We start from the raw sequence: 12996 nt of genomic DNA on the forward strand, positions 1-12996 counted from the left end.
TAGAAGAGGCTTGGAAATTTCTGAAGTATAGAGAATGTAGACTGACGGGATATGCGATGGAGGAGAGGTGTGGGTGAGTCAGATGGACCTGCTTAAAAAATACTTCCACCATAGCATTTGGCAGCTCTGTGGCAGCAGGAAAATTCCTTTTTCTTCCCCAGTTTCTTCACCTGTAGAATGAAGAGAATGTGAGGGTCTGTCTTACAGGTTTGTGGTGAGGGTCAGATGGGGTACATGTGTAGAGCCCTCAGAACGGTGACTGGTAGGCAGAAAGTGCTCGTTAAGTGTCACCATGCGGTGGTTATGAGGGTGCTGAAATTGATGGTGCTGGTGATGGCAGTGAGGGGCCCCTGCTGTAGCAGAGCCCCCAGGCTTGGCCAGCGGCACCTGTGCCCTGGGAAGCCAGGATGTAAAGGGGTGGGAGCCATGAAGTTGAATAGAGTGTTAAACTGACATAAATTGCTTTGCAGTTTGCTGGAATTCAGCGGCAGCTAGCCAGAGGGATGTTTTTACCTCTTCTTCGCCGGGGTCAAAGCTAGTCGACAGTGGCCTTGAAACACTCTGGTTGATGGTTGCTTCTGCCCTTTCGCTACAACATTCTTTTAGGAATAGTTTTTCACCGTGCAGATGATTGGGCAAAATCTTAAGTAATTTGAATAAATCTGACTGAAAAATTATTTCAGAAAATATGTCTGAAAACAAGTATAACTAATAAATTTCGTGTCTTATCTCTTGCCCATTGAGGATTTCCAGACAACGTCCCAGAGGAATAAGACATTTTCATAAGCTACTAATAATGTATTAAGTAGATCAGAGATTGTATTGTACAGAAACCTTGTAGCAAAATCATAGAGACTTGAATTTGAGTTCTAGGTCCATTCATATCTATTGAACTTCGGTAACTTCACTCTTCTGGGAGGCCATGGTTCCTTGCCTGTAAAATAGGGGTGTCAATTATTAATTTTAAAAGAATTCTGTGAAGAATAAACAGCATAGTAAGTGCCCAATAAACATTGCTACTATCATTATCTTCAATTCAATTAAAACTATTATTATGGTTATTTATATAGCTAAATATATAAAAGTGATAAAATCTGTGTAATCCAAAAGAAAAGTAGCCTTTGGTCTATCTACTGAAGATGTAAGATAAATTTAATATACCTTTCCTTACATTCAATTTTCTCTTTGTTAGTTTTTCCAAAGGATATTGTGTGTGTGGCAATGCATGAAAGGATGTACTAGATGTAGGCATGCGGAGTAAATGATATCAAGTATCCTGAAAATAGGTCCAGAGGAAAGTAAGAGAAGCAGCTCAGGCTGTGTTGGTGAGGTATAAGTTAGGCACATGCATGGTGTGTACAGTTAGCTGTAATCAGATCACTGAAAAACGCCTTTCTCTCACAGGAGAACCTGGCCTTCTCATTTCTCAAGTGAATGCCAAGAATCCTTTCTTTGGTTATGCTGGGAACAAGAAGCACACAGAAAAGAAGTTGCTTTGTGATGTTTTTAGAAAGGGAGATGTTTACTTTAACACCGGAGATTTGATGGTCCAAGATCAGGAGAATTTCCTTTATTTTTGGGACCGTATTGGAGATACTTTTAGGTAAGAATTACCAGCTGTCCTGCTTGTCCTGTGATTGTGGTCCACTGTCTGAGCAAGGCTCCATGGAAAACTTACAGACCACATGCTCTTTGATGACAATAATGTCTCCCCATGTAAAAATTCATTGGCCATCTTTTTTCTAAATTGAAACAGCAGTTGTTTATTGATGTCAATTTTTATAATTTTTTAAAAATGAGTCAATTTGGTTCACTAAATAGTATATTTAATAATAATAATAATAGAAATAATAGAAATAATAAATAATAAAAATCAACTTGGTCAAATTGGTATAATTCTTCACCTGCTGAAACAGCAAAATTTCCCATTCTTATATTTTCTTTTTTAATTCCTTAAGATTATTTTGGGCTTATGGAAATCATTTTGCTTTACTAGTTAATGACTACAGAACAGTGAAGGACAGCAGGCATTAGAAAATGCTCAAATGAATAAATGAATTATACTTCTCTTTCCTCATCTTGGGCAAAATTATAAACTCACTTTATATACAATTATTTTAATTAAAATAAAATATTCATTCATACACATTAAAAGAGCCAAAGGGGCTCTCCTGGAAATTAGAGGGGGTCAGTTCACTGAAAGACAACTACAGCTTTTCTTTCAATCTTTTCTATCTCTATTATTAGAAACAGGGAGTTTTTTATACCTGTTATATTATAAAATAAAGAGGGACTTATCATTATTTTGTTTTTTATGACTTATAGAAACACATTTTATAAGTAAGTTATTATATAGCAATGGGACATAGATAAAGTAAATTTAGCTAAAACACAGATACACTAATTTTGATTTATCAGCAAAGTGTTTCCTAAGAAATGCCTTCATTTTGAATGACTCCATCATTTTTGGTTAATAGGTGCTTGCACAGAACCAGAGGCAGGTCCCTAAAACTAAAACTGGGTACTTAGTCCTTCAAATCCAGATCTTGTTTTTTATTTAGATGGAAAGGGGAAAATGTTGCAACCACAGAGGTGGCGGATATTATTGGCATGTTGGATTTCATACAGGAAGCAAACATCTATGGTGTGGCTGTGCCAGGTATGAATATATTTCAGGTTTGGAAAGATTCTCAGAAAAGAATATCCCACTTTAGTTTTGCAATGATCTTACTAATTCAAAATTTCATTTATTATATATTAAAATAAATATCTTAGTCTTGTCTCGGCAAGCAATGCCCTGGGCCAAGGTAACCATCTTCAAGGTCCCATCAGGGGGAAGGCACCAAATGAATTTCAGTGTATGTGTGTATTTTTAAGCAAAGTTTGAAAATTCAGGTCAGTGACTCATTGCTTGAAAATAGTTACAGCTTTTCAATAATCTATTATTTTTCTGTTTATGACTAGAGTTCACGCATGCCACTAAGAAAGGAATATGTTCTAGTTTAACTGTTTAATACTACTGACCTCTTTTTAAAATTAGTTTAAAATCTGTTTGGCAACCTTTATTTTTTATAAAGATGCATGTAAGGATTGTCTCATGATCGTAGAAATGTCAAAAAAATGTGGCCAACTTGAAATCATAGGACAACTGTCCCTGTGCTCTCACTCTCACACCACACTTTTTTTTTTATAACAAATGACCTGTTTCCCAACTAATGTTTGTAGGTCCAGGGGATCCTGGGGGTGGGAGTGTTTGGATGGGGGAACAGAGGAAGGGCATTTAGACTCTAATAGACAGCCACTGAGGGCTGGAGAAGTGCTGCAGGAGTTCTGATTCCCTGGAAAAACCAATAGGTGGCATGAGAAGCAGTAAGTGATCTATGAAATTAGTTATGGGAATACCAGCCTCTAGTATTTCAACTTAAAAACATACCCTTTATTTTTTGCATCGATGCTTAACATGGACACGTCTCTGAAATATGTTTGTCTTTAAATAGTTGTTTCTTCTTAATATTTTATACTAAAGGATGCAAATTATGAGTCATTTATTGTGTTTTCCATTCCATCTGTTCCATTTTTGTAGTTAGACAATTAAGGACAGACTTGCCCTTCCTTGTTCCTAAATGATTTCTAGGGAGGGATTCATGCTTAGGAAATCAGATGCCCCTCGTTGATGCTAGTATTTCATTGTTATTGCTGCAATGATTTAATATCTCTATTTGCAACAATTAGTATGTAATTAATAGGATTATTTTTTAAATCCACTATTACTTGTAAAAGTGACTCTATTTCAAACTTCATTTTTCAGATCATGAAGGAAAAGCAGGAATGGCTTCTATTATTTTAAAACCAAATAAGTCTTTAGACTTGGAAAACATTTATGAACAAGTTGTAACATATCTGCCACCTTATGCCTGTCCACGATTTTTAAGAATTCAGGTAATTTTACTGTCTGAATTTGAGGAATTCAGGTAATTTTACTTTCCCATCAGATTTAAAACCAGGAATCCAGGAGGTAGTTTAACTACAAAAGAATATTTTCTCTTTTAACTAATAGGAGCACTTTATTTACATTAGAACATTTCAAGAATAATGTAAATCATGGGGGTGCTAATTTATGCCATAGTTGAAGCCTAATGATAGAAGGAAACGTGATGAAATGCCAGGATCCTTGCTTTTGTCCTAATTATAAAATTGCTCTCTTCCTCTTTAATCAAGCCCTCAGAGCAGAAATGATAGTCCTAGTAATGGTGGCAAGCCAAAAACCACGGCTTAACACAGGCCTTGTGAAGGCATTGGGTGTCGTGTGCCTAAAACTAGGTCCCAGAAAGCTGACGTCAAGATGTCTGCAGGATGTGTGCAGAACCTAAAAGCAATTGCCTCAAGCAATTCTACTTTTAGTTTTTATCCTCACTGGGGGAATTCTGAATTCATTTGCTTTGAGGAGTGGGCTTTCTCTTGTTAGGTTACTGAGATAAAGTGCAATAAAAAGACACAGACCTACTCAGCAACTTGCTAAATTTTCTTACTCATTTATTCAGCCATCACTTATTTAATATTGTGCCTCAAATATCACTTCCTGAAACTAGAACTCATCATCTCTTAACATCCAATCACACAGAATTTTTCACGATGTATTTGTCATGTCGTGATTAGATCCCTGATAGTGCAAGAAATGGCATCAGATTCACCTTGAAAGCATTTGATGAGCAATCTTGGTATATGTCACCTCTTGACCAATGGGGCACATTGTCTGAACTGTCATAAATGTCAATTGTATCCACATAATTGTTTTAATCTGTAAGAGCTTCACACATTGCCTCTGATTATTTTCATAACAATCTGTTGAAATACTAAAGGGAAGTAAATATGAAACAAGTAACACATTTTTAATTGAAATTTATATTGAGCTAATTGTAGCTTTACATGCAGTTACAAGAAATAATACAGAGAGATCCTGTATCTGCCCTTTACCTCGTTCCCTCCAATGGTAACATTTTTTGAAACTATTAAAACCAGGATATGGACATTGATCTAATCAACCTATTGTATTAAAATCTCCTGTTTTGCTTACACTTATTTGTGTGTGTGTATTAAGTTCTGTACAATTTTATCACCTGTGTAGCTTCATGCATCAATAACAAGACTACCAGGATCCTTCCTGTTGCCCATTTATGACACCACCCCCAAAAAAATGTATTATAGGGAGTAGAAAGTTGATGGACCAAACAATGTTTTTAACATTTTCCCCTAGGGCAACTTAAAATTTACTTTCATTAAGCAAGAGAAATATTTTGGCACCTTAGAAGAAGACTAAACCAGGCTTGTACAAATTTAAAAATGTTTTTGGTATCATTTAACACCTAAAAGAACTTGTGCCATGACTAGTGTTTATTACAGTGTTTGCTGTAGTAAGCACAGTGCATGAAGCTAGTGGGCAGTCAAAATACTTATTTAACAAATGAATTATAATAAATGATCTGATATAAGCAATGCAAAACTTTGTTACTTCTGACAAAATGAATAAAGCAACTATCTTATTCAAACTCTGTTTAGCACAAATTAAAAAAGGATTATTGTTGCCAATACATGTACCAAAAAATTGTAAATGTGATATTACTCAGTATGGTTGGGATACAGTTAAATTGGTCTTTTCATTCTGCTTGTGGAAGCACAATTGGTTACATAAACTCTCTGGAAAACAATGTAATGTAAACGTGTGCTCAGATTCTTGGAATTTGCATATATCTTTAGTAATTTCATTTCCAGGAATATATTTCCTTAGGAAATAAAGACGCACAAATGTTATATACAAAGATGTTCTTCAAAGTATTGTTTATAGTAATAAAATAATAAATAATACGAAGTGATTCTACTAATCCTGGTAATTGCTTTATAGGAAAATATGGAAACAACGGGGACATTCAAAGTACAGAAGTTTCAGCTGGTGGAAGAAGGATTTAGTCCACTGGAAATTTCTGATCCACTTTACTTCATGGATAACTTGAAAAAATCTTATGTTCCACTGACGAAAGAACTTTATGATCAAATAATATTAGGGGAGATCAAACTTTAAGGTTTTTTTATATATGGGATGTTCAAATGCTTTCTTAGGAGAGGTGAGAAGAGAGTGTGTGAATTTTTAATATGATATAGGGAAAGGGAACTGATGTTAATTAAGCATGTGCTGTATTTCCTTAATTTGCAACAGCTATTCTTTAATTAAGAACTTTAATTTGTTTTAATGGACAACAAACTTCAGTTGGTTAGTATTTTTACTTGGGGATTCAGTGTATAAGTATTTGCCTTAATCTTAAAGATTTTAAATAATAAGTGGTTAGCAGTTTAGATACATCTAAAAAGGACTTTTTAAATAAAGTTTCTAGTTTTGAATAAGTGATTACATTTTATTCAAATATTTGTGTGCCCTATCTTGTAACTCAGTAACATCATCTTCATTAATATGTGTTTTAGGTTTCATTCTGATGTTTTTAGCTTCAAACTTCTAGTCAAAGGAAGCTGACAACTAAATGCATATGCACTCATATCTCCCTTAACTTAAACTCATCTTAAGGTGATAGGAGAAATATAAATACATGAAGCAGCAAAGCAGGAAAGCTGGTAGGAGATTTGAAGAATGTATAATGGGATAAAATTAACAATAAAATCCAACAGAGCTGTAGAAACCCCTGGGAATACAGGGAAACAATAGACTAGAATAGAACCGAGGTATTACCACCAAGATCAGAGGCAGAAAGAGCTTTGAGTGTGAATGGGTTTGTGAGTAGTTAACTGGAAACTGTATTACAAGGGTGGTGTAATAAGCACAGGTGTACTTAACCTCAGGTTGGAAGCACCAAACCCCAGCGTTTGCTTCCAGCTAAAACTCTGTGAGTGATTCTCTTACTATAGTGCATTAGCCTCCATGGGAGGGGGCTACGGGTGCTGAGCTAAGAAGCAGAGTAGGATCCAGCAGGAAGCTCCTGTGCCCGTAATCCTAATTCTCTGTACAGCCAGAAGTAACAGTGGCCTTGCCTCATGTTGCCTATCCATGCCACAGAGACCATGTTCATTGAAAGAGAAGTTGCAGATAGTTCCTTTTAATCATTGTTAAGAAAACATGTTTTGAAGTTAAATTATTTTTAAAATGTAAAAGTTAACCATAAATAGCATGGAAATAAAGGGTCAAACTTTAGAATGAAAAAAAAAGAAAATGTAGTCAATTTTATGAAAACCAGGAATTTTAAGAGGAACATTTTTTTTGGGGGGGTGTTTCTCTGTTGTCTACTATTTATTCACTTTGTGGCACAGAAGGCACTTACTATATCAGACAGAAAGCATCCCGATCTACAAATACAAAAACAATACCAAATTGAGGGTTCTTGTAATGATTAAATGAGAAAATGAAATAAAGTTTGGCACTCCAGGTGCTGAACAAACTCGATGCTGTTTTCACATGAATTCTGATGAAACTTGTCCTGGAGTGGCCTCCACAACCAGCAACTTCTCAGACTTACTTTGGCCTTGGCTACTAACTTGTGTCAGGGATTATGGAAACCCAGCCATAGCCATGGCCTCCTAAGAGGAACATTTTTTAAAAAGTAAGTCTAAGCATATCCATTCTCCCATCATACAAAAGAGAATGGATTTTTTTTATTTAAGGAAGTATTAGATGAATGAATACATTGATATTTTTATATTGGTAACTTGGCTTTTCTTTACCTTTCCCACTAAAAAAATACTTTCACTTTTACATATGTATTTTTCATTTATAGGTGCCTTTGAAGTGCTATAAAGCTGAATAAACATTTCTTTCTACAAATTCTTAGCTCTTTGAAATCTTTGGAAGCTAAAAAAGGGACATTTGAAAAATGGGGGTAGGTTTATTGGTGGGAAGATTGAAAAGGTCCTTTTTAATTGCTTCTGTTTCTGTCAGGAAAAAAATAACGGAGGAGAAGGGTTTGGTGGAGGTTTTAAACAAGAAGTGATGGGCCGTTGCTTTGAGAAGTGTATTAGAGTAGGAACCCAGGAGACTTTGTAAGGGAAGTGGTCAAAAGTTCAGACAAGTCAGCAGCATTGTGTGATTTTCTCCCTAGGTCTTAGGTCAGATTGCCTAAGGCAGAGCCCAAGGAGGGAATTCACGTGAGTCTGATCTACTGGGGAGGACAAGAAGGGAGTTTGGTAAACAGGAGAGGGCAGGGAAGAGGCTAGGCAAGGATGTGGTCTCAGTCTCTGTTCCATTTGTTCCCCATGCTGACCTCTGGTGCATGAATCAGCCGCAAAGGGCTGCCCTTTTGTGCTCTGTGTCAGTCAGTCATTGCCTGGGGACGCCCTGAAGAAGGGGCATGATGAACGGCAAGGTAGGCTAATGGATCCTCCCGAAAAGATATTATTTATCAGTAGTAAGAGTGAAGTGCTGATACATGTTAAAACATGGATGAACCTTGAAAACACACTAAATGAAAGAGGCCATTCATAAAAGAATACATGTAAGATGCCACTAATATGAAATGTCCAAAATAGGCAAATCTATAAGGACAGAAAGTAGGTAACTGTTTGCCAGAGGTTGGAGGAAGAAGGACTGAGGAGTGGCTGAATGACAGTTTCTTTCTGGGGTGATGAAAATGTCCTAACATTAGGTAGTGGTGGTGACAGTTGTACAATCAGAATAAACTAAAAACCACTGAACTGTACATGTTTAAAGTATGTGTTTTATGGAATGTGAATTAAATCTCAAAGCTGTTAATTTTTTAAAATGTGGAGTATCACATGGGGGTCCTATGGGCCTGGTGGGCCTGGAAAGTAATAATCAACTGTGATATATGATTCAACTACTCTAACTGGTTTTTCTGTAACTTCTGATGTATATTCAAAAACGTTATCTTAATTAGACCTCATTTCCACAATGTAACGTGACTGTTCCTACATTGTCGTTTTGGGATTGTTCCGCTCCATGGGATTGGGGACTGTCAAGCAGCTAGTTATGGTTAGTTATACATTAGGCATTAAGTCACTCTTTAGATCATTGTGTACAATTCTTTGATCAATAAATATGAGGGATGCATTCTCAGCACCACTCTTGAGCCGTTAAGTTTTGAGTCCCCTGGCTGGTCCTTTCAGATCTTCGATATTGATGCCGGGGTTCTTGTTTGCAGAGTTGAAGAATGAACATAGCAAACAGTCAAGGTAGGAGAGCCAGGGAGACTTCTATTGAGAGATGCAGTGAGAGGACAGACAGAGCTCCTGGCATGAGCCAGTGGGGGACAAGAGAGCTCAGGGTGGTGCGCTGTCTAGGGGATTTATAGGCGGTTGAGAGACAAAGAGCTAGGGATGCAGACCCACCAAATGGCCTCTAAATGTTTATTTTTAAGGAGACACTGAGTTATCAGGTTTTTGGACTATTTTGTAGAGTTAGCATAAGAAATTTAGAATAGCAGTTTCTTGGTTTGGGAGCATATCAATCAAGGCTGCTTGTCTTGCTTTCAGGGTGAGCTGAGTTATTGTCTGTTTGTTAAATAGTAAATTAAGAATTTTACTTCTTAATTTCTTATCTTCAAGATGGAATTCCTGCCCTTCACTATGTTGTTTACGGCTGGGCCTGCCTATGATATTAATTGCCCAGGTTATATATTACTTGATTAGGGGCTGTAGGAGGAAAAGCAGCATCTGGATAAAGTTAAAGATAAACGGCTTTTTAGCAGGTTAAAGTAAATTTTACAATAGCCTCATTTAATTGACACAAACAAGATATGGGCTATGCTGAGGTATTTTCTTATCTGGGGCATGTTCAAACATTCCAGGCCAGGTTATTCCTGGCTTTTTAGTTTTAAGTAATCTTTGTTGAAGAATGATTATATTCTTAGTTTGATATTTTACTTTAGAGAATTAATATGACTCTGACTTTGCTTAATTGTTTAATGTGGAGTGTTGGTAGGGGTATTTTTCCAGAGGCCTTCACCCTTCTCTGACTACACCCACGGTCCCTGTCTCAATATCTCATCGTGTCTTCTCCCTTTTCTGCGAGTCAGAAACAGGGAGGAACCGAGAGGTCCCATGCTACCTGCTTACGCAGCTTCCTTGCATCCTCTGGCTCTGCTCAAGGCTGGTCCAATATATACCATGGCCAGTTCACAATGGATCGCTGCTGGGTTCATCAACCTGCTAACTTAACTTGTAATCCTTGACATTGAATAAATATTGCAAAACAGAATCTCTACAGATACTCAGAGCATTGCCCATTGATTATACTTCTTTCTACCTGTTTGTGAATTAGGGTTCAATGAGGAAGAACAGCTGAGGGAATACTTGGGCCTCAGTGGGCATGATGGATGGGAATAAGGGACCTATACCAGTGACAGGTGGGTCAAAGGTAGGCTTGGGCTGACTCCCAGCTGCCAGACTGGGGAATGGAAGTAGTTAAGGAACACATTTGCTTTCTTTTTCACCATGGCTCTTCTTTGTGCTATTTCTTGAATGTACTATTTATTATCTGTAAGGGGAGACAAGACCAAAAAAATATCATTTCCTACAGACATATGTTTTATAGATTGTCAATGACATAATAGAAAATTAAAGTAAATTCTCCATATGTTAAGAGCTGCAGTATTGAGACCAGACATATTTTCATGCAAACAAGCTAAAAATACTGACATAAGAGCTTATGCCAAAAGGCAATAACATAGTGAACAAATCACTTTCAGACTGAATTTAGCAAGCAAAAAAGACGACTCTTTTTTGATGCTGCCAAGAAAACCAATGAGAGATGAACAGACTGATTTATATCAAAGATAGTGATTAAACCTACTCTTGCAAATCCTGCGTTAGTCAAATATTTTGGTGACTGACAAGCAAGCCAAACTATTAAGCTTAAAAAAGTGGTCTCTGAATGGCCAGTTGGCTTGGTTTTATGGTTTAATTGCCTTCCTATTCTACTGAAATCCAGAAAGAGAATTTTATTTGAAGCTATTGTGATCTACTTGCATGTTATATGAAAATGTAAAGAGACATTTAGATCGAATGGAGATTCATAGTCAAATGAATCAATTTTTTCCTGGGAAATGGAGGCAAGTCAAGCACCAAGGCTGCCAGTGATAGAGTTCCAAGCCGTAGCCAGAAGGGGAAAATGAGAATAAAACTAGAAGTGGCCATTTTTGTGGAGAAAACAAGAGCAAATTTGGCCACACATCACCTTGATAAATGGCACTTTAAAAGATAGATTAAGTAAACCTCCAAATGTCAAACTAGATTACATGGGTAAGGATAGCTCCACCCTGCTGTGCTGCCCTCTGGGTATCAGCCCCTGGCAGTCAAATTCCTGAGGGCGCAGTATCAGCAGGGGTCAGCCTGTGGCTCAGGCAAGCAAGCCCAGGCAGCCAGCATCCGATCGCTCCCTTTATGGAGTCCGCACTTCATTCTCCACAGGACCGTGCAGATTAGTTACTGGTGCCAGGAAACCATAACACCAATTCTTTTCCTGTTACTGAGACAGGGACCGTGGGTGTAGTCAGAGTAGGGTGAGGGCCTCCGGAAAAAGACCCCTTCCGAAACTCCATATTAAACAATTAAACAAAGAGTCACATTAATTCTCTAAGGTAAAATATCAAACTAGGGAATATAAACATTCTTCAGTGAAGATTAGTTAAAACTAAAAAGCCAGGAATAACCTGGCCAGGAATGTTTGAACATCCCCCAGATAGGAAAATACCTCAGCATAGCCCATGTCTTGTTTGTGTCAATTAAATGAGACTATTGTAAAATTTACTTTAGCCTGCTAAAAAGCCGTTTATCTTTAACTTTACCCAGATGCTGCTTTTCCTCCTCCAGCCCTAATCAAGTCAGTAACTCAGCTCACCTTGAAAGCAAAACAAGCAGCCTTGACTGATATACTCCCAGACCAAGAAGCTGCTATTCTGAGAAAGGATCAAAACTGATAAGAAACGTAGTGTCTCTTTGAAAATAAACACTTAGAGACCATCCACATCCTTAACTCTTGGTCTCTCAACTGCCTGTAAGTCCCCTAGACAACTCTCCACCAAGGACTCTCTTGTCCCCTCCTGGCATGAGCCAGGAGTTCTGTTCTTTCACTTTATCTCTAAATAAAAGCCTGTATCTTGCTCGCCTACTTTGACTGTTTGTGAAGCTCATTCTTCGGCTCCGCGAACAAGAACCCCAGCATCATTACTATGCAGGATAAAGTTCACATTGTGCTCTGAAAAATGCAGTTGTGCAACCCAAACACAAGTACTATTTCAGTAGCGATATAAAAAATGTGAATTGAAAAAAAAAGAGAGAAAGAGAGCTTCCTCTCATAATATTTCACGGTATCTGGGTTCCACATTGAAACTCGTGGTGAGGACAGGTTCTCTGTATTTTTGTTATTTTTTGTTGAGGTAAAATGCTGCAATTTTACTATTGCAACCATGGGACCTGAAAGAACACAGCTGCAAAAATGTGAGTGAATTCTTTTCTACCCCAGCACTTTTCATTCCTCAGAGCACTCAAAAAATTGAAAATTGACCATTTATCGAAAAACTTCCAATACATAAGATTACATAACTAGCAGTTTTCTTTCTCACCTGAGTAGATACAGTGTCTATTCTAGCCTGGATTTAGCTCACTAATCCTATTTCTTCCCAAGTAGAGCCATTTTCACTTCATAATTCACTTTGTAATTCGTTCATTTTGAGAAAATTCCACATATTTTAAGAGCTTCTGCTCCAAATCCTCGCTCTCACATTTGTCTGTTTCCTTGTCTTTATGAGTCTGAGACTAAGACTCTGCACTTGTAAGCGCCTGCTACTCATCCAGGAGTCACCGTCTCGCCCCTCGCCCCTCCCCCACATTAAATGCTGCCCTCTTAACCAGCCACAGCAAGAGGCATCCATTATCTTAAAGTTGGCCTGTTAATTGTAGCAGAACACAGAACAAAGAAGTCAGTACTTAGCTTCTGAGCTGCCAAGTCAGTCAGAGCCCCTGTTTCCTGCCTCTGGAGATGGT

The 12996-nt window shown here is 37.5% G+C and overlaps 1 protein-coding gene across 2 annotated transcripts in view; it reads left to right on the top strand.

The window, feature by feature from the left end:
- The window catches only part of LOC140845920 (long-chain fatty acid transport protein 6-like), a 64945-nt gene extending 55854 nt beyond the window's left edge, over window positions 1–9091 (top strand). For both annotated transcript variants that reach the window (XM_073221114.1, XM_073221116.1), the window contains 4 exons: window positions 1405–1603; window positions 2562–2659; window positions 3809–3939; window positions 5900–9091. In XM_073221114.1, coding sequence (XP_073077215.1) covers window positions 1405–1603; window positions 2562–2659; window positions 3809–3939; window positions 5900–6076 — 605 coding nt within the window. In that variant the 3' untranslated portion in view covers window positions 6077–9091. The remainder of the gene's footprint in view (window positions 1–1404; window positions 1604–2561; window positions 2660–3808; window positions 3940–5899) is intronic.
- The last annotated feature ends 3905 nt before the right edge of the window (window positions 9092–12996 follow it).

The sequence above is a fragment of the Manis javanica genome, chromosome 14, assembly GCF_040802235.1.
Source record: "Manis javanica isolate MJ-LG chromosome 14, MJ_LKY, whole genome shotgun sequence".
Classification (NCBI taxonomy): domain Eukaryota; kingdom Metazoa; phylum Chordata; class Mammalia; order Pholidota; family Manidae; genus Manis; species Manis javanica.